Source organism: Zootoca vivipara, chromosome 2 (genome assembly GCF_965207765.1).
Source record: "Zootoca vivipara chromosome 2, rZooViv2.hap1.1, whole genome shotgun sequence".
In the NCBI taxonomy this organism is placed as follows: Eukaryota; Metazoa; Chordata; class Lepidosauria; order Squamata; family Lacertidae; genus Zootoca; species Zootoca vivipara.
The window spans coordinates 66,166,408-66,194,271 of NC_142584.1; the positions used below are offsets into that span (position 1 = coordinate 66,166,408).

General features: G+C 45.3%; 1 protein-coding gene across 1 annotated transcript; it reads right to left on the bottom strand.

The window, feature by feature from the left end:
• Window positions 1-42: 42 nt before the first annotated feature.
• Window positions 43-27,864, bottom strand: ZFYVE28 (zinc finger FYVE-type containing 28). The gene is made up of 13 exons (XM_035105850.3): window positions 27,633-27,864; window positions 12,264-12,404; window positions 11,163-11,300; window positions 10,399-10,601; window positions 9,193-9,282; window positions 8,316-8,405; window positions 7,104-7,205; window positions 6,323-6,475; window positions 5,002-5,138; window positions 3,474-3,587; window positions 2,059-2,145; window positions 1,465-1,577; window positions 43-916 (listed from the first exon to the last, which is right to left on the bottom strand). Exons 1-13 carry the CDS (start codon window positions 27,672-27,674, stop codon window positions 791-793), a joined length of 1,536 nt encoding a protein of 511 aa, XP_034961741.1. The 5' UTR covers window positions 27,675-27,864; the 3' UTR covers window positions 43-790.

Consider the following 27,864-nt stretch of genomic DNA (forward strand, 5'->3'; position numbering starts at 1 on the left):
AGCAAAAGCGTTTATTTTTTAACCCAGAGAAGACAAATTGGCAACAGTAACAGACAGCATTTATTCAAGTATTCAGGAGAAGAACCAGCTCGGCCTGGTTTCAAAAAGGAGCTATACATCTCCTGGAGATGCTTCAGAAGCGTCTTCTACACAACAGTGTGGCAGGAGAGTCTTACAAGAAAATACATTGCATATGAAGATTGTTGAAGCCCTTAGCTGTATCAGAAGCTGGTGGGCAAAATGTCATGGCTATCCTCCGCAAGGCTGCTGTTGGACTAGAGATCCTGCCTTTCAGTTCCAGTGAAAGGCTCCACAAAGCCCTTATTGCACATACACCCAAATCTAGTAATGCAACCTCAGAGATTTGTCAAAAATAAATCCACAGGACCGACGGCTATCATGGGGCTCCCCCAAAAGCCAGGCAACCAGCACCAGGCAATCCCTACATGGGCCACAATTTACTCTAAGGAAAGAGTAATGGGGGAAAGATGCTTTTACTGTCATTTACAAGAGCTTGCCGAAACATCTTCTACAGCAAGCTCTAGCTCCAGCCCAAGGAATCCCACTGGGAGTTATTTATATTAAACAGCAAAGATTCAATCCCCAGCTATAAAAGCCTGGCGTTCCCATCTCTTGCCCTGACCACCAAGGCCTTTGGAAAGTTCCCAGGAGCATCCTAATAAGACAAGTGTGGTTGTTCCCACAGTCCTTTGCTGACGGCACAGGCTGTTGCCACCTCCCAAGTCTTTGGTGTTTCCACAGGCACAGAAGGTGATTGAGGCAGCTCCAATCAACTGGTATTTTTGCTAGTGGAAGGCAAGTGGGTGGTGTAGCAGTGTGTACAAATGCGGACTGGCTTCAGCTGCTTGAAGTGGGGCAGAGGCGCCAAGTGTGACGAGCAGCGAGAGCAGAAGATCTGGGGAGGAAATAAGATTGTGCATCAAATAGAGCCGAGGGCCACGTGGTACTGCAAGCCCCACTCCACATGGAAGAGATGCGGCTGCCCTAATCCTTTGGCCAAGAAACAATCAAAAACATGACTGACCCAGTTGAGGTCCCAACACAGACTTAGATTGCAGGCTAGTTCAATTATTGCAGCCTCTGTCCATCCCTCCCATCTGGAGAGGCCATCCTTTCAGGGACAACCCTTACTCACAATATTTGTTTAAAGGCATCTTTCCAGGAAACATGTAAGCCAGGCTTGCCCAACCAGGGACCCCCTATATGCTTTGAACTATAACTTCCCTCATTCCTGACCACTGGGCCATGCTGGCTGGGGCTTATGAGGTTGCAGCCCAAAAGATATGGAGGACACAAAGCCCAAGCCCAAGCCCAAGCCCTGGCCCATGACAAGATACGCTATAGTTAAAGTGTTCACAGGCATGGTCTGCCTGGTCCTTTTGCAGCTGCTGCTTCCACTAGAATGAAAGTCCCAGGTGGTCCTTATGTAGCCCCATCGCCTACCTTGCCACAACTTCGGCAGTGGTGCCGTCGGCGAAGAAAGGTGAAAGGCACACGGCAAGCCATGCAGTGACTGCAAGTGCTGTCTGGCACCCAGTCTGGTGGTGCTAAGGCATCTGTAAAAGAACAGAAGGGCAGTTGCGGACATGGCCACGTGTCTTCTAAAGTCCGCCAGAGCCATAAAACTTCCCCCAGCCAAAATGTGTTAAGAGAACTCCGATTACGGAGAGATATATGTTTATTCAGTGACAAAGCAGAAAGTAGTTCACGAGGAGTCACAAGTCATCTGCCCAGGCACAAAACCTCAGGAAAAGCCATGAGGCTCTAGAGTGGGGCACGGTTTGGACAACACAGCCCCTAAAATATAAGGCAAGAGGGGGACTGTACAGGATCTTATGCTTACTGCAAACCAAAGAGAAAATTTCCCTTTGTCAGCAAGGCCAGCCCAGGGTGCCTGCCTGTGCATAACAGATCCTTGAACATGGGATCAACCTTTCTTGAAGGCTTGGCCAAGTGAGAGAGAGAAGCTCAGACCGAATTCCCTGGGATAATAGGAGATGCTCAGGAAGAGGCCTGTTTCACATTCTGGGCTCTCACCTTCTCTCCCAGTGCCTCCCCTGCTTCTGGAGCAGAGAGCACAGTCTGCCAGGTGAGAAGCTGTTGGTAGCACATGGACCTCCACCTCTGAAAAGGAAAAAATAAAAGCTATAAGCAGGCAAGTTGCTATTGCTCAAGGGAAATACATCCATGCCAGGGCAAAGATACAACTGGCTGGATGTTCACCTCAGCTGTATGTTTCCATAAATGTTCCATTCATTATCCTTAAAAAGGGGGTCCAACTACATGTTACGAGGCAGACACATAATCAGACATACCCAACTTTGTTTTAAAGCGGGGAGGGGAAAAGAGGGAAGATGATGCCTAAGCACCAGCCACAATGTGGTGCTTAGAGTGTTTCTTTTCTATGCTTATATGAAGAACTAAAAAGTACTCCATGTTCTTCACCTCAATATGCATCCCCATGCTCACTGGTCTAATGCACAACGGAAAGGCGAAGGGGCAGGAACCTGAATTGAGCAAAGTCACGCTGCAATTAGCAGCAATCCTTTGAGCAAGGAGAATGTTTTATTGGGCTTGGAGCAAGGGTGTCACTAACAAACTCAGTTCCAGGGACTATCACACAGTACCAACATGTAGCTAAAGGAGCTCTGCTCTCATTCTGAGGTCCATTAGTCAACAGAAGTAATTAGCACAAGATGAGATATTCTTTTCAGTTGTGGTGCCGAAAATAAAATTACTTCTCAACAGACTTTCATTTGGTCGCCTTTTTGCCCACAAACCCTTAAGAGCAGGCATCCCCAAACTGCGGCCCTCCAGATGTTTTGGCCTACAACTCCCATGATCCCTAGCTAACAGGACCAGTGGTCAGGGTTGATGGGAATTGTAGTCCCAAAACATCTGGAGGGCCGAGTTTGGGGGTGCCTGCTTAAGAGTGTACTATTGATTATGGTAGGCATTCCCCCCAGTGCAGCCTCTCATGAAGTTTTTTCTTTGTGGTTGCTGATATGGTTTCCACTACGCTGTTTTTGCTGCTGTTATTATTTTGCTTTTATTTTGTTTGTGAATTCTGTGTGGGGTTTTTTTTGTAAGCCACCTTAAGTCTGATTTTAGCAGAGCAAGATAAGATATATATGTTGAGATAAATAAATAGAAAAGAATGAAACAGCCCCAGAGTCCTTGAAACTTAAGTATGATTGATTTAAGTATTACAAACAGCCAGCCGGTCCAGTAAGTTTTGGAATACAATTCCCATCTGTGACCATTAGTCATACTAATTTGGAAGGCCTTAGGTTGGGGAAGGCTGCATGACAGTATACATGACTCAGTATGTGTCACTAACATGAGTGCCCAGCACTTTTAGTGGAGCAGCATTACATGTCCATGCCATGCTGCACATGCAAACACTAAGGAAATGCTATGGAACCATGCACGAGTCAAGGAGTGTCACTCACGGCCAGTGTCTGTCACCTCCTGTTCCTCTGCCCGGGATGTCACAATTTTAAATACAGTCTTCAGGATGGCACGCAGATCACTTGCAAAGTTGGTTTGTAGCTGGTCTGCCACTCCTACCCGAACACAACACAGCAATTTGTGTAATATCCATTGCACAATGACACAAGGGCAAGAGATAAACACGTAGATTTTAGCCAAATAACACAAAAGTCCTTCCTTAGAGGAAAACAATAGTCAACAGCTTCTAACCAAGCAATTCTTTCCATCTCAATTCTGAACCAACGGGATACTATTTTTTCACTACTCTCTCCTGCTGAAGAGACTAATTCTCAATTTAGGTGCTAAACCTTCAGGATTAAGGCTAGGCAAGAGAGCTCATGCAATATCTGAGCTGAACCAAAATTTACAGTTCAAAATCCTTAGGCAACGTGGGGGCAATACTTGCCTGCTTTACAGGCAACTTATTGGGCTTCTTAGCTAATGTCTGTGAAGCACTTTCAGCTGAGTCATGCAAAATGTAAGTACTTGCCCCAATGAATAAATATTTTATTAAAATGGATGCTATTCCCTAATCATGTACTGTAATAAGACAATAGCTGCCATCTTCTGAGCTATTTTTAATGGCATGTGGAACAACTTGTTCTAACTTGCCATCATATCCAGATTGGTGTATTACCGCTTGTAGTCATTGTGATGCTTAACAAAGGAGTACCCAACCTTTTGTGTGCTAGGCGGTACATTTGGAATTTTGATAAAGTGCCATGAGCAGCGGTCACAAAATGGCCGCAAAATAGCTGTCACAGCTAAATGATCAGGAGAGGCGGGAGTTCAAAGTGGTGTGGGCAAGCCCCTCCATCAGCCATCCTACCAATGTCGTAGCAGGAAGGCACTTAACATTATCTATTGCTCAGGAAGAGAATATCTTTGCACCTCTCTGTTCAGAACAGATGGGAGTATGGGCCTCCATTGCTGGCTTCCAAGGAAATATGGGCATGTTAAAGGGGGAGTGTTGAAGAGGAACTGTGCAGGAAAAGCAAACAGTCTCTTGTCAGTTGTGGATTTTTGAAGGGATGCTTTACCAAGACATTTTGCATGTTGCATAAGCAGTATTGGTGGGGACTTTTATCTCAAGCCCTGCTCCCCCTAATAACTCATCTAATTCTAGAAAACCAACCACTTCCTGCCAGGATCTCTTCCCCAACAGGGCAACAAGAAGCTTATCAGCTGGTTTGGAGGTATGATCAGGTACGCCGTCCTTCCACTTGGACATATCTGCTCTTTTCCAAAATCTTGACCAGCAGAAAACTCTCTAATTTTTTCATATGATAGGAATACATTCCAAACATAAGGAGCACCAGTTCACTTGTCCAGTTTGTCCAAATCGGGGAATCTACGGAGACTCATCTGCTTTTTTTTTTTAAACTCCCTTCTGCTGCCAACCATACACCTGCCAGCCAATGCCCCAGTTGCATTATGGGATATTGGATGATGGAGACCTCCCTTATCCAGCAAAAACAAGGTACTCACCAGAGATGCAGACAAACAGTGTGTGGATCATGTCCTCTGTAGTGGTATAACGGGCTCGCAGTTCTGCCCAACGAGCTGTTTGTGGAGCTTGTGTGGTCACTCCTGCCTTGGTGCTACTAGACCTCTGCCCACGCTGCCTGTTAAGAAGAGAACAAGCAGCATTAGAATGGGTATTAAGGGGTTACTCTCTCACCTTCTGCACTCCTGTTCTTTCAAAGTTCTTCCCCCTCAAAAAACAACAACAACCCAAAGGCATCATCTTCCCTAAATATATGAATGCCAGGTAAGCAAATGCCAAGGAAATGGTAAGCAATATATACAGTAAATGTTCCCACATGAGTTTTGGGCCTGCTAAGATTTATGCACCCCTTCTTTACATTTCCAAGAGACAAGAGCCACTGACTCCTCAAACGCTGAAAAGGGTAGTGCTCAGACAGGGTTTGTCAACTACCTTGGTTCTCTCCGAAAACGTTCGAAAACCAAGGTGTGGCTTCTGATTGGCTGCAGGAGCTTCCTGCACTCAATCGGGAGCTGCGTCGGACGTTCGGCTTCCAAAAAACATTCTCAGACCAGAGCACTTACTTCTGGGTTTGCAGCCTTCGGGAGCCAAAACATTCAAGTCACAAGGGGTTCAAGAACCAAGGTACGACTGTACTGCCACCTAGCTGCAAAGTTTCAATTACTCCTTTACCTCTCATGTAGTCCACACTCTGCTCAAAAGCTACAAGCACTTCTGATTTCTGCAGAAGTACTGAGGAACCCTTTCCATTGTCTTTTGATGCTGCCATGGATAGCACTTTCAGTGGCTTCCACATTAAGGATTTACTGTCACTTTTACAGAGCACCTACATGACACTGTCAACAAAACAAACCTTTCTTATGCTTTCCCTGTTTAGCTTCGTTCCCCCCAGAGCTTAAAAACAAACAAACAGAAATCCAACTTTGTTTTAACTCGGTAGAAAAGCTGCAAAATTTCCTCAGGTGTATAGAATAGATGGCCTATCACAGTGCTATTCTGATTGTATTGCTCTAGCCATTTCCTAGATTGTGTTCTAGCATTTCCTTCTCTATGGTATGTCTCTCTAGGAATCAACTCAACCAATTTAACCCTCCTATTTCCAAAAATATTATTGTCATTATATCAGTCTCCCCACACCACACCTAAATTGTGATCCAGGGTGGTGGTGCACAATCATGATCTGGTGCGCAGTAAAGGGGAATGGACATGGACAATGGGCCCAATGAAATCAGCACACAACCTCAGATTCCAACGTTTTGGGCTGAGGGCGGGTGGGTGAAGAGAAGTGATTCTTGGTCATACCTTGAGGCACCCGAAAAGCCATGTGGTGTTGCAGCGCCTCGGAAGTCAGGAGAATCTATATCCTTGAAGGGCTGTGAATCTGTAGTGCTCTCATTCAGTACACGCTTCTCCAACATGTAAAGTTCTTCCTTGGACAACACACGCAGCAAATCCCTATAAGGGAGAAGGCTCATAAAGGAGGCATCTAGGAAAACAAGACACTGGAATTGCCCTAAAGGAATAGACTGGATAACCCAGCTCTCACGTAGTACCCTGGAAGGAAGGTCAGATCTACTCTCGTTATGGTAGGGCTTCAGTGCAATGTGGAAACCAAGCTCACAAAAAGGAGCTCATGCCCAACACACCATGTGCAAATGCATATAATTTGTACCCCCTGATGAGGCAACCTGCTGCTGCATCACACACAAACTCTGATCGTGTATCCAGAACATCTTGCTTCATCCTCTGTTAACTGCATGTCTGCTTGCAGGAGAAAGACACCACTAACATTTATACAATAATTTCCATTTAACTGAGGGTTGATCAAACATCAGCAAAATTATGTGGTAGAATACTTCTGGGATTGCACAGCTTCAGACTGCAGGGTGGGAGGGATTGCATTTTTCAAATGAGCTGTATTAGCCCTTCCTGTGACTGCACTAAAACACCACAGTCAGGTGATTTTGCTGAACATGTAGCTTGGGTTCTTAACACAAACCCCTCCACAAAGACCCAGACTCTTCTTAACCTGATGAAGTTCCAGTTGAGTTCCTGTGCGACAGCTGCTTTTATAGTCACTCACCTGATTTTTCTAAGCAAGACGTAAAAGGGGCTAAAGACTCTGGATATCTCCTCGGGCCTCCGCTCCAAATTGAGGGGTCCATCTGGGTAGATCAGAAGACCACTGTGTACAGGACAAAGAAATAAAACACACAGGTAGGATTGGATTTCCTGATCTACTGCTGCTATGTATGTTTTCCCTAATACATTAATTATTATTGGAGGGTTTTTTTCCAAAATGCAAGAACTTTCAAAATAATAATGGGGAAAAATTAATGGGAATTGCTCTTTCCTCGTATCGTTTGGGCAGAGAATTCTCAAAATGAAAGCTGGGACACTGTAGTAAACCTTGTCCAAGTTTCCTTTTCCAAGATAGCAAAATTTCCCTAACTTTACTTCTTCGGTTAGTTAGCAGATGCACATTATTCAGCTCTGATGCCACTGCTCTGCCTATATTTTGTGCCCACCACTCTCTAAATTCCAACTAGCAGCTATGTTTTCCAAGGAGCTTTCAGTGTGCTACCCATTTTGAAGGGGAAACTCAAAAGTAGCACAGCCACTTACTGCTGAGATGGGGACATAGTACTGTACTTTGAAGAACCACCATGAGTGGAATTTGACAAGACAAAAGCTGGTGGGAAAGAGCCGCTTGCAAATAACTGTGTGCTGGGACCTCAGGCAGTAGCTGCCCCAATCAGGATCTAAAGGAGCAACAGCTGGCTTTGGGAAAGGCATTCCAGCTATAAAGTAGTCACACACACCCAGAATAGGCAGGGAGGATGGCCATTTGGAGAAAGGGACAGCTCGGAAGTTTTAAATACAGCAAAAGCAAGCAATCTTCCCAACTGCATGAGCCAGAGCAGTGGTGGGCAACTTTTTGGGGCCTCTGGGACTCATCCTCCCCACCTCCATGCAGACACACATGAGAGACGGGGAGAGGAATATGCTTGGACTGCCAAGATGCCATTGCACACCTTCCTGCTGCCCAGAAGATTGGCAGGAGCAGAGGAACTTATAGACGAGTAGCTGATTTATGTACCATGAAGGAAGAAGTAAAATGAGAGACCTCCTTTTAGACAAATGTGACTTGCCCCAGTTTCTTCTGTTAAGAATGCACACCTGTCTCGCCAGCTTTGACAGCTATAATTGCCAGATTGAACATTCCACATATCTTGAGTTTATGGAGCTACTGGGCTCTATACTCAACCAAAAGATGACAGGTAAAACCACATACCTGATAATGGCCAGGCGGGGAATAGTGAACATCAGCTGCGGTTCATACCCATCAATCGTCTCCTGAGTCAAGTAGCCAAGTTTCAGAGCTCTAGATGAGTGAGGGAGAGAAGGGGCAGGAAATGAGGAAGGAAGGCGTGGGCAGAAGTCAAAATCCCTAGTCCAAGTAGATAATTATCCTAGACCTCAATTGAGCCAAGCTTCCCACATCAAAAAGGAGCATTGGCTGGTTTGCGTCATAAGGTTTTGTAAAGACCCATCTTTGTGCCCAGGTTTTCTCTGATCCATAAAACAAGACCCTGCTTATTATGCTCTAATCTCTTGATTTTTAAAATATGTTTTTATTCTACTGCTTTGTTGGTTCTGGAAAATGATTGCCTTTTTAAAAAAAATGATACTGTTTGTATTTTATGTTGTATTGTTTCCAAGAAATTTAAAAAACATGAAGTACAGTGAGGGGAAAAAGTATTTGATCCCCTGCTAAATTTTGCCCGTTTGCCTTCTGACGAAGAAATGACCAGTCCATAATTTTAATGGTAGGTTTATTTTGGCTGTGAGAGACAGAATAACAACAGGGAAAACCCCAGAAGACAAAAGTCAGAGATTGATGTGCATTATAATGAGTGAAATAAGTATTTGATCCCCTAGCAACCAGCCAGATGTCAGGCTATTGGTATCTTCACTGTATGTAATGAGCTGAGATAAGAAGCACCTGCTGTAAGGGAGAGGTCTTACCTGTAATCCCAGCTCGTTACAGTACCTGTACAAAAGACACCTGTCAACAGAAGCAATCAATCCAGCAGATTCCAAAGTGGTAACCATGACCAAGGATCTTTCCAAGCCACAGAGCACTGGGGACATCCTGGCAAAATCCTCACCTAGCCACAGTTTCACAGAAGAGCACAACAATCTCCTGCTGCCTATAGATTTCTTCGGGCGACTTCACCGAGACTAAAGATGACACGTAACTGGAAAAGAGAAAAAAGCTTTGAAACCCAGCTTAGCCACCACTCCCAGCACCTACCTTGCATATAAGCCCAACACATAGCCCTAATTTTCTGGTCTCCCTTTGCAACTCACAATTTGGCAGCATAAACTTCAGAAGGCAACAGTGGTCCTTTCCAGAGATGCCTCTTGCTGCCCAATCACTACTTTTATTGGTTCAGGCCAGGTTGGTTTTTTAAGCTTCTTTTCGTTTTCATATTTAAAAAGCAGCTGTTAGAAGTTTCATCCTCTTCTGCCCACATTGAACCACTTTCTGCCCCTTACCGGTAGCTTAACCCAGTGCATTGCCTAAAAAGAAGGTCAGCCTTTGGACATGCCCAATTCCTTAAAGCAGAACATGTACACATAACATGAACACCATTGTTGAAACATCTGCAATGGCTGCCCATCTACTACTGAAACAAGCCTAAAGTCCTTGTGATAACTCACAAAGCCCCAAACAACTTAGGTCCAGGGCACATTTGGGACCACCTAAACCCTTATATCCCAACTTGATCACTGAGATCACCTGCAGGAGTGTTGCTGGTTGTTCCCCCACGTTGGTGACACACATTTGACATCGACACAAAAGAGAGACTTTAGTGTGATCTGCCTAGTCCTGTGGAATGCTCTGCCAGCACCTTCTGTTTCAACCTTTAAATGCCTGCTGAAAACTCTCTTATTCCACCAGGCTTATGCAGACAATCAAGAATGCAAATTTCCATAATTGTCAGTTGGTGCTCTCTGATTTTAATTTATTAATGAGTTTTTATTATGTATCAATATTATTGTACACTGCCTTGAACCTTTGCATGATAGAGTGGTATATAAATATTTGTTATAAAGAAAAAAATAGTCTGAATGTAAGAGCCGTACTGGATCAGCCTAGAGCAGTGTTTCTCAACCAGTGTGCCTCCAGATGTTTTGGGACTACAACTCCCATCATTCCTGACCACTGGTCTTGCTAGCTAGGGATGATGGGAGTTGTAGTCCCAAAACATCTGGAGCCACACTGGTTGAGAAACACTGGCCTAGAGACCTATCTAGTTCTACAGCTGCCAATCAGATGCCTCTGAGAAGCAGGTCTGCTCAGCACCCACCTCAGCTCAAACTCAGCAAAGAGCATATCAAAACGAATCAATGCCCTGCGGATAGGCTCTGAATAGGGTCCAGGTTGGTTCAGGCTTTGTTCCCGGAGCACCGTCCGCACCAACTCCAAGCTGCACAGTAGATCCTTGGCCAGAGGTCGCAGCCGTATCCCATCTGCTTCGTCCACATCAATGTAGGTGCGTGCCATCAAACACTGGAGGGAAGGAATAGTGACAGCTCAGGAACACTCTATGTCCTTTGACTGCCTCTCCCCGCCATATCACACAAGCTATTTCAGGGCAGGGATGAGCCCCCCAGCAACTGCCAAAGCCTAACTCCAGGAACGGAACCACATTACATCCCAATGAAGCAAGCAAAATTCCCAAGCGCTCAGCAATCATCTACTCAGGTGAGCCCGAGAAATCACAGCTAAAGGAATCCAGGCTGTGAGTAATGAAAGAGGAAAAGGAGAAGATGATGACACTAGATGCACAAGGCATTAGGAGTATCCCCTAATCCAGCTGTTCATGCTTGTAGCCTAAAATGGAGCTATACTCAAGAACAGAACATACAAAGAGTGGTTGAATGTTCTAGTCCGCCAAATCAGGTGGCACAGTGGGTGCGGCTGTTAACCAGAAGGTTGGTGGTTTGAGCCCACCCAAGGATGGCTAGGGGCAGGATTCCTGCATTGCACAGGGTTGGACTAGATGGCCCCCATGGTCCCATCCAACTCTACAGCTCAATGATTGCATGAAATCCCTCCCGCACGGCTCACCTCAGCAGCAAACAGCATGTGGTTCCGGAGATTGTCCACGAGGAGGTCTTCAGGGAATTTGATGACGTAGTCACGGCCATGACGCTCCTTGGGGATACACTCATCCATAATTCGCTCTATGATGGACAGCAGTTCGGTCTAGGAGAATGGGTAGAACGGTTGTTACCTTCAACACAAGGACATTCTGGAGACACCAAATGAGCTGATAAGGCAGAAAGCCAGGTCTTCCCAGAAAATTACTGATGGGCCAGGGTAGATTTTGGCATTTCCATTGCCAAACATCTCAGCCAGAAATGGAACTCAGCAACGAGGATTTAGCAAGAGAAAACACACTGTTCTGTATTCTGTGTTGATGGGAGGAGGTGAAAATTGGGGGAGAGGGGGACCTCAGTCTGCAGCTGCTCCATATTCCAAGAGTGTCCCACATTATTTTTCCTGCCACAGGAAACTTACTCTTAAAATAGGAGGAGGAAATCATTTTCCTTTAAAAAACAACAACAACAATAGCCCACACCAAATGCACACAAGCACTGAGGGAGCACTGCGCTCTGGAAGACAGCGGTGTATAATCTCCATCTTGATCCTTGCCAGTCAGAGGCCTGCCATTGGCCCTGCTCCACTGAAGCAGCCAGGGACTGTAGACCAGGCATCCCCAAACTTCGGCCCTCCAGATGTTTTGGACTACAATTCCCATCATCCCTGACCACTGGTCCTGTTAGCTAGGGATCATGGGAGTTGTAGGCCAAAACATCTGGAGGGTCGCAGTTTGGGGATGCCTGCTGTAGATCATGTACTTTGGAAAGAATCTCCAAAGGAGGGTGCAATGAGACCAATGCCTGTCTTACCATCTCCTAACTGTGCACATTTCTGAATGTGATTTAAAGTGAGATGACGAGTAGGAAGGGGAAGCAAAATCCCTCGCCGCACTTCCCCATTGGAAATCTCTTATTTTGAGTTATGTGCTGGGTTTCCCCAAGCAAACAGCTAAAAGTGTGTCTGTCTGTCTGTCTGTCTGTCTGTCTGTCTGTGTGTCAGCTACTGCCACCCTCCCTCCCCTTCTGATCATCGTGTCTAGTTTGGCCCTTAGAGAGAATGCCTTACCTGACTAAGGTGCAGCTGATTTAATAGAACCAGGTATTGCTGAGGATCTGTCTCTACATCCAGACAGTTGATCTCCGTCACCACTTGGGTCACTCGCTCATCAGCATAGAAAAATTGTGACAGTAACCTCGGATCGGAGCGCTGAATAGACATAAGAAAGCATGGTTTATTCACAGCTCATCCTTATGAGGCAATGCTGGTACTCATGAAAGGAGTTGTTTCTGAATGATACTTGTTTCTGAATGATACCATTTCAGACTGCAGGTGGGGGAAATTACATGACTGAATGTGCTTCACTGAGAGAGGAAGGGGAGAGAGAAAACTCTGATGATGATACCCCTACCATCTGACTGGGTTGCAACCACTCTGGGTTTAGTCTAGCTTTTTCCCTGATGTACGCTTTAAATAAACAGTAAATGCAAGATTATTTTTGCAATGGAGAAACGTTCAGTCATGTGAGGTGCTACCTGCATTCCAAAATGGTACAGCCCCAAAACAGGTTTACTACAGTACTACATTTCTGTGCATGAAAATTAGGTCTCAGCTTTGATGCAACTTCCTGTGATCCCTTTCAGAAACTGCTTTGAATAGCTCTAAGGAAATAAATACATAAAGATTTTGAAGATGAGTATCTATTGGCAGAAGACATAGTAAGGATTACCATAAGTCCCTATTCTCTACAAGATTTATATCAGTGGAAAGATATGAACTAAAAAGAGCGACGCTAGATCAGACCAAGGGCCCATCACCCAGTAGCCTGCCAGTTTTCAACAGACGCTTCTGAGAAGCCCAGGCATAGTGCCTCTGGTTTAACTTACCCTACCAGTCATAGTTAACACCCATTTATAAACTCGTCCTCCACACATTTACCTAATCCGCTTTAAAGCCATCTAAGCCTGCAGCCATCACCACACCTTGTGGCAGCATGTTCCATAAGTTAATTGTATGTTGTGTTACGTGAAGCTTTCAAGTTCCTAGACACCACCAGAATCACATTTCAGGCACCTGGGGGGGGGGAAGCAACTTTGCATCCAGTCATTACACACATGCAACCATATGCCATTAAGTAACATCTTTTGCAGAGTTTGGGCGCGAAAGGCAGTACTTGAATGGTTGTATCCAGCCAGATAGCAAGAATTTAGGTCAAGAATAAAACAAACAAACAAAGGGCCTTCCACTTCACCAAAGCGCTCAGGCACACACCCCATGCCTGTTCTATGCTATTTGTTTTTGGGAACAATGATAAATCTTATGGAAGAGGAATGACCCTCCAGGCTTAAGATGCCAATTCCTAACAGGTGGATTCTAAGCCTCATTGTGGCAAATAACAAATGAGAAAAATGGTATCTAGAAGATGGGAGGGTGGGGGCAAAGCAAGAAAAACCAAGGAGAGTTCACAGGGTTCCCACAATTGTAACTTTGTCTATTCATAGGTAAGTCCTACTGAATTCAATATGATTTACTCCCAGGTTAGGACTGCAGCCTTAGGGCTTATCCACACTTACCTTTCCTCTGCTCTTTCCAGGATGGTCCATGCTTTAAAACTTTGTGTATGAGCACCCTTTCCTCCCAACTCCTCTGGATCTTTAGCTACAGAAACCTGCTCTTTAAAGCTATATTTGAGCAAATGGCAATCTGCAGAAAACCCAAACTGACAGTTGTTCTGATTGGGCACTAAAGCGCGGGGAAAGCTATGGGGCAACTATCATCACCACCACCACGCTCAGACATGGACCTGTGTCTGGAAAGAGTGGGGCAAAAGGTACTGTAGTTTTCCATGTATAAGGCGATGGCTTTTTTATTATTAAAAATGATAAAAATTGGGGGTCGTCTTATACACGGATAGTGCAGAGGGGGGACGGGCGATTTGATGGCAGCCGTGAGCAGGAGATTGTGTGCGGCGGTCAGTTGGGTGAGCAATTGTCGGCAATCCCCCACCCAAAAGCTCAATAACTGTGGGCAATCCCCCCCCAAAAAAGCTCAACAACTGTGGGCAATCTCCCCCCATTTCCTTAATTTGGAGTCCCAAAAAATAGGGGTCGTCTTATACACAGAAAAATGCGGTAAGTGTAGATGAGCCTTAAGTCCACAACATGGTCCACAGGTCCTTTGCAATGGGACTCTCTGTATCCTCCTCTCAAGCCGTTTTTAACCCCTCAAGGATGCCCTGGGACTCTGACAATAACATGGCATAGACCTGCCCCTTTCAGTGGGAAGAAAGCACCAGATGACCTTGGAACAAACAAGGGATGTCTGTATTATAAACCCAAACCAATTTTAAATGGGATCACCTGTCTTGGTTTCTTCTGATGAAACTATGATTCTATTGGGGATGCTGAAGCTTCTCGATCCCTTATGTTCTTTCAGACGGCATGCGAACGGCTAAGCTAGGCAGAGTGGAAATCTGTGTAGGCTAATTACTGAAGTCCAGGAAACTTATTTGCAGGACTGTCCTTCAGATCAATGCCATGCAATTGCATACTCTGCCAAGTAGAAACCGGCAAAGGCAACAGTAACATGCCCAAGATTATCCTCGCTCAATGCAGCCTAGTCAGCACATTTGAGTAAATTAACCTTGGGACCAAGCCAGAAGTCTCAAGCTATTGCTTTGAAACTGCTAGAGACAAGCAACTTGTGCTAAACAGAAGTGCCTCTGCATTTGCCTCCCCCTTTTTGACAATTTAGAGAGGGAGAGGGAGAGGGAGAGGGAGAGGGAGAGGGAGACTTTGGCTAAAGGCCTTTCAGCAGAGGCTGGACAGGGATGCTTCAGCTGCACCCTGCATTGAGCAGGGGGCTCGACTACTTGACTTCAAAGCTCCCTTTCAACTCATAAGAACATCAGACGAGCCTGCTGGATCAGCCAGTGGCCCATCTAGTCCAGCATCCTGTTCCCACGCTGGCCAGCCAGATGCCTGTGCGAAGGATGCAATCAGGATCCAAGTACAAGAGCACTCTTCCCTCCTGCGGTTTCCAGCAACTGGTCTTCAGAAGCATTGCTGATTCTGACTAGGGAGGCAGAGTATAGCCATCATTGCTAGTAGCCCTTGAGAGCCTTGTCCTCCATGAATTTGTCCAACCTTCCTTTAAAGCCATCCAATATGGTTGCCATCAACACCTCCTGCCATAGTAAATTCCATTTTTTAATTATGCATTGTGTGTATAAATACTTTTCTCTATGCTGTTCTAGCACCATGCCATTCGCAAATTTATAAGCTTTTATTATGTTCTCTCTCACACACACCTTTTCTCTAACCCAAATGCGGCAACCTTTCCACTTAAGGAGTTGCTCCACCCCCCACCCCGATCATTATGGTTGCCCTTTTCTGAAATAAAAATAATCCTCCTTCTGTGACTGAATCACTGTGCAGGCTGTCCTAACTGTCCATCCTTGGCTCCACTGAGTGGGAGGATTACTAACGGGTCACATTCAAAGGCTCATGATCTCCACCTTTGTGGCAAACAGGATAATGACAGAGTTTGGAAAGGTTTCCGGAAGCACTGGCTCCCAAAGCCCCTCGAGTCACGAGCAAGCATCTTTCTCCAACTACTTCCGGCATATAATGACAGAGGCTCTTGCCCGAGCAAGTCCATGCCACAAATGAACCTTTGGGGAAGGGTGAGGTACGGTGGATCAATTGCTTATTGCTGCTGCTGTTGTATTCCTATAGAAAATGCATTGGCCTGTTCTAATATTATTTTCTAATGTTGGCTTTCAGTTTATGCACTTCTGTCTTGGGATCCTCAGGCCTATAAATATGATACATAAATAAAAAAAATAGGTAAGTCAAGAGTAGTGGTTCCCAATTAGCTAAGTACTGCAGACCCCATTTTTCAAAAGTCGAGCCGTGAACCTCCTACTTCTGAAAATGTTGATATCTCTATGGTAGTTTCTGTTATGTGAATGGTGCCACGGATCCCCTGGGTGGGTGTGCAGACCTCCTGGGATCTGCAGATTATCAACTGGGAAGCACTGGTTTAGAGAAGTGTCACATCACTGTCACTTGGCTGCTTTTGACTAACCCAACTACTCTGGAACTGTCACCCTTTAAGCATGTACTGGAACTAGTTCATGAACTGAACCCAGCTCAGGCCTTCAGACTGACCAAGGGGCAGACAGAATGCCAAGGGCAGACCATTTATTGTCAGTCAGAAACTGGTATGATGCTGTGGTTAGATTTTCTGCTCTGTAAATGAGGCAGCACACTCCTATGCACATACAGTACAGAGCTGGGCTCATGGATTACCAAGTGACGGAGTCCTCTGTAAAGATCTTCACCCCTAGTGGGAACAAAAGCCATGCCAGGACACAAAAGCCAGGATAGAGGGGCCAAAGGACTGTAGGAGCAGTAGATTATCTGTCAGAATCTCTAGCAGGCAGGCTGTTTCCCACTTGGTGCAAGCATATCACCAGAACCAGGCAATCACAGCCAACAGGCCAGCCAACCAACTCCTCTCCTCGTGAAAGAGTTATGTGGGGACTTGGAGAGAGGGTCTCACCCAGCAACAGTTAAAAGAATAAAACTCACATCCTCAGAGTACAACAAGGCCAGTTCAGTGGCATTTAACAACAGAACCTTTTCTGCAGTAAGCCCTTGGCTAGAGAATTTTGCCTGGTGCCTAACATGCGGTCTTTTAACACCAAGTAAGGACCCTCTCCCTGCCCCTGCCCCCGCCACCCCTGCCCCTTCAGTTTTTAAAACATGGTCGAGCACTTTCTAGACCTTGTTGCTGGTTTTATTTGGATGCTATTTCTGATTTTATGTTCATATTACATTGTTATATTTTATGGGCTTGGAATATTGTAAACCACAAACAGAACTTAGCATTGATGAGTGGTATAAAAATCCTGCAAATCAGGGGGTGGGGAAGACCTTTGGACCTCCAGAAGTTGCTCCAATCAGCCTTGTCAAGTATGCTTAATAGCCAGGGGTGATGGGAGTTGCAGTTCAGCAACACCTGCTGATTTTTTTTTTTAATGAAGCTTTCTTGCAAGTTGTATGCCACTTTCCTCCAGCCCTGCCCCCATGTGCAAAACCAATAGTGAAACACTAGCTGTTGTATGCCCACCACAGAAAGGCTATCTTCTGCCCCACAGTGCAATGCTGTACAACTGACAATGGATGAAGACATTCCTCAATATGGTACCCTTCAGAATTGCCACCATTCCTTACCATTCACCATGCCAGCTAGGGCTAATAGGAGTTGTCATCCCAAACATCTTGGAGGGACTCTAGTTGGGAAAGGCTGTTCTAGAGATAACATTAAAATCACTGTTTTTTTAAAAAAAAATTCTTTTTTTCTCTGGAAAGGCCTTCTGAGGTTGCCACATAGGTATATTAGCAGACTTGTCCACCACGAATCTCCTTTTCTGTCTCCAATCTGTTGTTGTTGTTGTTGTTGTTGTTGTTGGCATTTGACACAAACAAATACTGCATGGCCAGATGGGAAAGGCCATAAGAAACCAACTTCAAGCTGGGTCAGAGATTCTCATAAACAGGTGTGACGTGGAAACGCTCCGAAACAGCTGACTCTGTGCAGTGGCTTTTGTGCAGAATTAACACAAGATGAAATCATGCAGCCGTCTCAGGATGTGCACAGCCTTGCGGCATGAAGTCATATACACACACCTCTCTCAGGTATGCTGGGAGGGCAGGAAGCTCTCACAAAGAAGACGTTAATCTCGGGAGCACAAACATCGCTATGCTGCACCTCCACCAATCACACCGTCAGCTGCCTCCACCCAAGTCAAGCCATAATTTGCTGGGTGAAGCAGCTGAGGCATAGCAGTTTACACCAAGAACCAAAGAAACAGCATGTTCTAAAGCGGGTGGGGGAGACATGAGCCAGCCCTGACTGGGCTCCCATTAGGATTCTTACGCAGGTTTTTCTTCCTGAGACCCTAGCTAGGCCTGCCATTAGCTCACTTGGTGCCTCAGTTCCTCAAAAGTTGCAAGGTTTTGGTGAGCAGAAACTTACCTCCAAAAACCACTGTTGGAAGGAAGGAAGGAATGGAAGGATTGGAAGGAATAATTTTCTGGGCCAAATCCTCCAGTTGAGGAGAGCAACGGAAGGCAGAAGCCACTGCCATGCCCCAAGAGGCATGACACCTTCACAATACTGCCCAGCAGAGCTTCTCTGGGTGGTGTGTGGCATCCAGCCAGACCAGCAATGCATATGTCGAAAACCTTTGGAGGCCTGCAAAGACTTGTTTGCAAAGCATTATTAAAATAGCTCTGATCGGCATCAACTTAGATGCTGCGTTGACCACAGTGCCCATGACTATGTTCTGAGCACTGTCAACTCAGGTGCTTGGAGGGACTAGCTCTACCTGCAGTTCCTGCCCCTCCTCTACCTCATTACATCAGGCAGGAGTGGGCTGACTGGCTAGATTCAGGGGAAGTGCCTCTTGGGGAGAGGTGGCGGTTGCGTCTGAAAAGGCTATCTGAACTCTTGACGATTAAGCTGGTCACATACACATGAGTAGGTGGTTGTTATGCAACTCCAAACACTCTCGGATGACCTCAATTTTCCAGATTAATTAGTTTGGTTTCCAGTCTGGTTTTGGAAAGGAAAGTGCTTTGGTGACCCTGATTGGTGACCTATACCAGGAGAAGGACAGGATGAGACCTTGCTCCCTGTAGTTCTGTTTTCCCCACTGCCTCCGCTGCTTCTGGCTGCATGGATGAGCAGCACAGGGGGGACTGAGGGAGATGCGTGCACTAGGTTTCAACCTCTGCTCCTTGTGAACTCTCTCCCCAGCTGCTGATCTGGTCTGTGGAAAACAGCTGAGGAGCAGAGAAGGAGGAGGCATGGCTGAAGGATCCTACTGCTGACAGCTTGCTGGGTTTTCATACTGAGAGAGGTGAGCCCTTGTGCATGTGAATGGGGAATGTCATGTGAGTTTGGCCTCATTCACTGCAGCCAGAAGTACCCCGGAGGTAAAGTGGTCCTTAGGTTGAAAGCAAATCCTCACCCCTGCTATACAGCAGTGTTCTTCAAGGACCACTTGCTCCCATGTGAACATGCATGCATGCATGCGTGCATGCAGAGATGACCTCCTGAGCCACTTTTCTGAAGGGTGACCCAATAAAGGGTTCCTTTGGTGTTCGTGGCGCTCCAGTTTTGGAATTCCCTCCCCATGGACATTTGTCTGGTATCAGGAGAACAGGTGAGGTTAGACTGGCACCACATGGAAATATTGTTATTTATACAGGTCTTTTAGATGCTTGTATTAATAGCCTGTTTCTTCCCAGCTCAAACAAAATAAAAAAATTCCTTCCAGCAGCACCTTAGAGACCAACTAAGTTTGTCATTGGTATGAGCTTTCGTGTGCATGCACACTTCTTCAGATACCAGCTTCCCAGCTCAGTTATGGATGTATCTTGATTTAATAACTATTTGTTGTTTGCTCATTTTTAACATACAGTAATATGTTGAAACTATTACTTTTACTGTGAGTCCCTCCATGAAACTGAGGGGGGTTGGAGAGCATATTTAAAGTGTAAAGGCAAAGGGACCCCTGACCATTAGGTCCAGTCCTGACCGACTCTGGGGTTGCGGCGCTCATCTCGCATTATTGGCTGAGGGAGCCGGTGTACAGCTTCCAGGTCATGTGGCCAGCATGACAAAGCCACTTCTGGTGAACCAGAGCAGCACACGGAAATGCCGTTTACCTTCCCGCCGGAGCGGTACCTATCTATCTACTTGCACTTTGACATGCTTCCGAACTGCTAGGTTGGCAGGAGCTGGGACCGAGCAACAGGAGCTCACCCCGTCACGGGGATTTGAACCGCCGACCTTCTGATTGGCAAGCCCTAGGCTTTGTGGTTTAACCCACAGCGCCACCCGCATCCCTTATTTTATTTAAAGCGTAAGAATAAGTAAATAAGAAAGGCAAATAAAAATGATTTCTTCCCCTCCCCTGATCTTTCTGGATCTCTCTTGGCCAACACTTACTCCAAATCCTTCTTGCCATCAAAATGTAAGACACAGAATAATGCAGCCGTTTAGGACTTCTCCAGAGATTACTACTGTCGGGTGGTCAGCTCTGCTTCTCTCTTTGACCACCAATCCCTCTAGTTGGAGCTCATCTCAACCGCAGGACAGACACACCCATAGCCTGTTTCGCCAAGCACTGGACTCGCAATGACCTGTACAACCAGACCATCAATTTTAGCCAACACAGTCTCTTCCCAGTCATCCACAGAATCTCTTCTTCAAACATTGTCCTACTTCCTGTGCCAGTCACAGAAATGGGTGAGAGCATGACACAAGGAAAGTTGGTTGTCTAGGCTATGAAAACTTGGAAAAAACCCAGCAGCATTACCGTAATCATCTCTTTCTCTTGCCTCCTCCAATTCTGAACCACCAAGAGACAGAATTCAAACCCGTAATGAGCAGGTTCCGAGTAACAAGAACTACTTGCAAAACGCTGAAAATTGTATCATATGCCAACATGGCTCAATGGTATAGCACATACTCTGCATACAAAAAGTCCCAGATTCCAATCTCTGGCATCTCCAGTCAGGGTTGAGAAAGACCTGTGCTCAATACCTTGGGAAGTCAGTACGTAGGCCATGTGCAGGGTGGGGCTAATCCTATGGCCCTCCCAATGTTGTTGATCTACAACTCTTATTACCCCTAACCATTGGCCATGCTGGCTGGAGCTGATGGCAAGTAGATCCATCAACATCTGGAGTTCTACAGTTTAGTCAGCCCTGGTGTAGACAATCCTGGGCCAGAGAACCAATGGTCTGAGTCACAGTGTAAAGCAGTTCCTACACACCTATACAGCAGCAAGACTCATATGGATAACAGTAGTACCATGTGCAATTCATTACCAGAGTAATTAGGGTGAAAATCCAACACACACCCCAAATTCAATAGGACTCACTTCTAAATAGACTTGGTTAGGATTGCATTATAAATTACATGTTTATTCCACAGTAGCAACGGGGCCATATTGTATTAGCAAACACAAAGCACATTACTGGAGAACATGGTGGAAGACTTAAAAACCAAAGTGAAGGCAGATGTACTTAGCAATATGTGAGTAATCTTGCTTCCATGCAAACATCACAATGACAACCTGTTTTCTCTTCCTGATGGATTCTTACTAGACATAAATATACAGGCTTGTTTTATTCAAAATAAGTTGTATCCAATTAGTCTGTTCGGACAACACCTACAGATAATTATTACCAAATGTTGAAATACTGGAGAAAAGCCAAGAAACACTCATGCCAATGTTTGAAGAGGACAAGAGGAAGGGCAAGGATTACTATAACGTAATTATTTAGCTCAGTGCCAATCCAATGAAAAAGCAATCAAGGGAGCCAAATGATTTCAAAGAGCAAAAAGATCAGATCAATGTTTTGCAGGGAAAGGGTTCTTGTTAAACAAACCCTATTTTAACCTTTTGCTGATGTTAAACGTTTAATTGTAAAATGATACCAGATTAAATGGCCTTGCTGGAACCTCTGGAAGATATTGGCTCCCGAGGTTTTTACTGAAGCCCAAGCTCATGAAATGTCTCTCTTTGGAACGGACTTATAGCTCCAACCTAGAAGTGAAGCTGCAAGCTTCTGGGTAATGATGCTCTGCAACATCCAAACTCCCTCCCCCAAGTTCTCTGTAAATAGCATTGGACTCTGACACCATCTCTTACGTTGCACTGAGCTTTAGATCAGAGAGAACCTTCTCTGACCACTGATCTGTCTAGCTGCAGCTCATCACAATCACAAGATCAAAACACTCATTGGTGGTTTCAACACAAAACCTTTCCTCTGCTCTCCACCCTCAAGTTCTCTGGTATGGGCAAAAACCTTGAGAGGGCTGGAGGTGGTTCTCTTGTTTCATGATCAGCTTTAGAGTAGGCAGAAGCATCACAAATCTTAATTCTACTTCAACCTGCTCTGGAAACCAACTTGCTATGAGATAACACCCCCTTATACCTCTCCTTAAAGTGTTTTGTATGAACTCAAGATTTAGAGAAGGCCTTGCAGTGACCACAAGTAATGTGTGGCTAATGAGCAAAGCAAATACTTGTGGGACCCTGTAAACAGGACATTGTGATGCACCATCATACTGAATAGTAACAGACAGGCAATCGGCTCCACAAGATCTGTGCAACCCACAGCGTAAGCAGTCAGGATAGCAGAAAGTCGTGTTGATCCAAAGAGAGAGAGAGAGAGAGAGAGAGAGAGAGAGAGGTATGCTTAAGACATTTGACTTAAAAGTACATTGGAAGTTGCCTTGTATTAAGTCAGACCATCTGTCCATATAGCTCAGTGTTGCCTACACTGATTGGCAGTGGTTCTCCAAGGTTTCAGGCGGGAGGCATTTCTAGCCCAACGTGGAAACACCAGGGATTGAACCTGGGACTTTCTGTGTGCAAATCAAGGGGAAGCAAAGAGTATGTGGGGCAAGAAAGAATTTGTGGCTAGCCAATAAAGGTGGCTGACAGCTTTAAGGAGGAAATCACTATCAAAAGATAGTGTTCCTTGAAGAATCATCAGTTCAGGATCCAGCTTCCTGTTAATTTTTAAAGACATAACAAATGCAGCATAAAAATCATTAGTGAGGAAGTCTTTAGACTACACTAATTACAGCCTGATTCTCTCCACTGTGATCATATGTTAAAATAATATTTCATAGTTGTTTACTTATTATGTATTCATTAATTCACACCCAGCGCCATATCTTCTGATCCCATTTCCGTCCTATTTTTTTTCAAATAAATTCCTTCCACACTTTCCCCCATTCTTTTTCCAATAAAAGCTTTAATAAAACCTTATTTTTAAGAAGTAATTACACTGATTGTATGCAGATTCAGAAGTCTCTTTATGTTCAACAGGACTTGCTCCCAGGTAAGTGAGTATAGCGTTACAGAATTGCAGCAATGTGGCAAGTTAATGCAAGGAAACATTAGCAAATAATGAATATTCTGAGTATGTAACCGACTGGGCTTCTTCTACAATATAAGGGCAAGAAATCCAACACATAGAATCATGGAATTGTAGAGTTGGAAAGGACCCTAAGATTAAGAATTTCATGCTCTATTGACTGAGCTATCTGCTATCAACAACCAAATCCAAGTGACTATAAAAGGAGACGCTGCTTTTTAGGCCACCCTAAAATAAAGTTTTAGGTGCCTGGCGTGCTCTGGTCCATGGGGTCACGAAGAGTCGGACACGACTAAACGACTAAACAACAACAAAATGAAGTTGTGATATTTATTTGCATTGTTGATAACATGTTTGATTCATCTGCTCCTTCTGGGGCTTCTATACTAGAAGTGCATTTTGCTTTAGCATGCAATGGGCGATGGTGAGCCACCTGGGCTCTCTCTCCAGGGATGCTTAAACGCAGAGTTAGTTTTCAACAACAGTTCTGCAGTTGTGTACTTGGCTAGCTATCATGGCATACCCAGGTAGGCTATTGGAACTGCTCTCTTAAAGCACAGGTGGGCAGCCGCCCATGGCTCCTGTGTGAATTAGAGCAGGCATGGCTGGCTCTGGTCACCCCCACTGGCATTCAGCCTCCCCATCCCCCAGCAACTGTATGTGGCTGTTCAGGACAAAAAAATGTTGCTTATCCCTGAACTACAGAGCTGTGCAAGGATCAACAAGATGCAAGCTTTATCTTTCGAACCAGGGGAGTTCAACTGTCAATCACAAGTGACAATTATGCCCCACTTGTTATTCCCCCTCACATACCCCGTTTTGCAAGGAAGCACGCTCCTTTTCAAAATGCCAGCAATACGCTATTCCCTGAATTCTATTAAGACAGATTGGTCAAGGATAGATGTACGTAACAGAAGTTGAATAAACTGGCCTGTGGCCTTCACATTCACTGTCCGCAGAGTTGAACAAATAAATATGACCCCATCACGAGAGAATCAAAGTTCTCTTGGCTCTCCCACAGCTGACAAGCAGGTGAACTGAAGCTTCTCTGTAATGCTACAATGAAGTCAACAAATGACCACACACACAAAGATTTTATACTGATTTGCCTTTTCATCAATTCTTTATGATACATTTTTCATTCACTCTTGAGAATGTGGATAAGGCCAAGCAAGAGGGGGTGATTCATTGCTGTTTAGGGAAAAAAAGTTCGCCAATAAGAAAGTTACCCAATGTCTGAAATGGAACAGAAAAGCAATAATAGGAATCATGAGCAACTATTGTCACTGGTAAACAGCTAACTGCTATATTTGGTTCCTTCTGGATAAACAGCCAACAATAAAAAAACAAGAACTGGATTTTCAAGAGTTCATAGCTACTGGGTGTATGAGTCTTGCCAGCCACAGGAATGTTCTCTTTCAAAAAAAATTCCAAATAATCAGTTTTTTCAAACATGAGCAGTTGGGTCACAAAAATCTTTGTTTGTTTGAATTATGGCTTCGTTCTTACCAATGTGTTAACATGGAACACATCGTGATTGAATGTTCCTCACCAAAAATAAAAATCCCTGCATATAGAAAACTAAGAATTCAGTGTGGTTCCCCCCCCCCCAAGTTGAGGAACATTCACAGCATAATTCTATGCATATCTACTCAGAAGTAAGTCCCACTGAATTCATTGGGACTTACTCCCAGGTAAGGGTGTACAGGAATATAGTAAGGGCAAAATGGCTTTTTAAAAATAAGTATGTCCTTAATCTCAGCCCCAGCAATTGAACAGCAAGGCCTTAAAATCAGCTTCATATTAGTAGCATAAGAGGAAACTAAGCACCTTGTACTAAAAGCAAGACCAACAGGTTTTCTCTTCTCAATGCTTAATTTGAACCCATATGCACTATATCCTTTGTACATCACATTGTTGCAACATTATTTATTTCACAATATTTATATCCCACTTGACTGTAATAAAACCTCACAGCAATTTACAACATACTGTACTGTTCATAGAGTATGACGAATGGCTCAGAAAGTCCTTTCACCTACCTAGCTTAGTATGCAATCTCTGACTTTAAGTATCATAATAATAATAATAATAATAATAATAATAATAATAATAATAAACCCATGAAGTATATAAAATAGTCTCTTCTTCTCTCCCTGAACCATGCCAGTCACTTCACCCCCACATTAGAGGGTGGATTAATTCCCAAAGTAGCCTTCACAACTATTCCCCAAATCTGCTGGCATTTTATTATTCCAGCTCCAAGCAATCTAGTCTCACACATAACTATCAAGATCAATTTGAATGCTGCTCTGCTTTGGGCCTCAAACAAGTTCTGAGGCAGAGAATTCCACAACACATTTTTACTTTTATCAGCAAATTGTAGGTTGTAATCCGTACCCCTTTGCTCCTATTCCCAATTATTGTTTTACTTACATAAAAAAACTCTCTCAATCATAAAGTGGGTTTTTTTTAGCTCTGCCCTAAAAAATTGGTGGAGAAACAGTGACTTTTTCTTCCTAGATTACAAGGTGGTTTAGAAAATTAAAGCTCATCCAGCACAGTAAGTTTATTGTCAAACAGCAATTTCAGCTGAGCTATCTAGCACACAACATAAACCTAGGTTTATTCCATAGACTAGAGCTAGCAACCCCAGTTCTGTTTACTAATTACACCTTGGTATATACTTGGGTGAGTGAAATATGAGTCATAAACAAGTCAGGAGGAAGTCAACCCCCTGCCAGCCAATAGATGACACCGATCCCTGTAGAGCCAGTTGCATCCACCCACAAACTTCAGTTTCACCCTTGCAAAGAAGTGATGGCACAACACCTATTTACACACAAACTTCAGGCTCTCAGTTCCATCCACAACTGGCCCAGATCTCCCTCTCCTAAACAAGTGGTATGGGGCAGCTGTGTTTGGCCACAAGCCCCCTCCCCCATGGACTAAAATAAAGTGAGACTAAAATACTTTCATTTTAGCACAGGGTTTGGCTAACTCCTAAAACCTGCTATCAGTTACCACACAGCTGGTTATTCACAGCGCTTATTGGTCTGTTTTGGCTTCAATCTCTCCTGTTGCTGGCTGTTTTGAGCAGCTTTTTAATGTGTTAGAAAGGCAGGAGACGAGTGTTTTCAGCAATACATACCTTGATCTGTCACATACACCCTTACACCCTTTTCTTTACCCATTTGAAATGTATGTCTCCATTACGGTTTTGTAGTCACAGACCGGGATGAAAACTCTAGAAGAAATCCTTAGACCAAACCTAACCAGTACAGATGCCCTTTTTGCTGCGGGGGGGGGGGGGGGGGGCTTCTAGTGCCACTACTGGCAGAAGGTGACAGGCAGGAAAAAAAGGTAGAACATCACAAACTCACATGCTTATTACCCTGGAGCTTAGAAACAGCATGCCATCTACAGAAGAAGGTGAATTATTTGAAGGGCTGACACACAGAATGGAGCAAATTTGATTTGTTGCTTGGTTTGAGGAGGACCCAAAGCAATGGGTTCAAGTTACAAGGAAGGGGATTTCTCAACTAAACATTAGGAAGAAGTGCTTGATGGTACGGGCAGTTCTCTAGCAGAACAGGCTGCCTTAGAAGGTGGTGGGCTTTCCTTATGAGGTGTTTAAGCAGAGGCTGAATAAAGGATGCTATTGAACTGGATTTCCTGCTTGGGAAGGAAGGGGTTGGACTAGATGATATCGGAGATCCCCTCTTGCAAGACTGGGATTCCAGGAAAGTCGAGAAAGAAGCCACCCTGCACCACAGAGCTCTGGACTGCCAGAGACAACAGCCACTGAAGGGAGCAAGGTCTCCACACCTCTAAGGTCTTAAGGATCCAGGTTTACCAGCAGGCGAGAGGACAAAGTGGCGGTAGACGAATGAAGAAACAAATACAAAGGCGTACACAGACACACCTGTGTACACTTATGTCAATCCCGAAGAGCTACAACATCAAAGGCTCCTACGGTATACTCGGCAAATCACTACCACGGATTGAAACTTTCATTTCACCCCCCCAGCGGGCATTGGAAAGGGGGGGCGGGGGGCTCATTCGTGACACCCTTTAACTACCCGGTTTGGGAAGGCAGCCGGGAGAGGGACGTTTTAAGAAGTTGGAGGCTAACTCGGCTGTAATCCTCGACCCTGATTTGGCAGCCTCCGCGCGATCAGGATCGCTGCCGCGAAAGAGAAGCAATTCCCAAGAAGTCCGAATTTAAACGGAGGATTCCTTTCAGAGCCTTAGCGAAAAGCGAGGTGGATCGCGGACGGGACGCGGGGAGCGAACACCGAGGCGCTAGAAGTGTCCCCCCCCCCCCGGCGAAACATGCCGAGAAGAGAAAAAGGAGCCCTCGCCGGGCCTAGCCCAGAGACAGCGAGAAAGAAACCGAGAGAGAGCCCGTCGGGGAGCCCGTCCCGGGCTGGGAAGAACCCCTTCTCGGAGCCCCGCTCCTCACCTTGGGTCTATGCAGCCATCTGCGGACAGCGGCGGGCAGCATGGCTCGAGCTCGGCGCGCGGCGGCGGGAGAAAGCGCTCTGGCTCCAGCAGACTCAGACACACCTGAGCCGTCTGCTCTCCGCCGCCTCCGCCTGGGGCTGCCGCTTGGCACCTCCCCGGGGCGGGCCGAGGCGGGACTTCGGGCTCCAGGAGCGGGACATGGAGCGCCCGCACGCCTTTCTCTCCGCCCT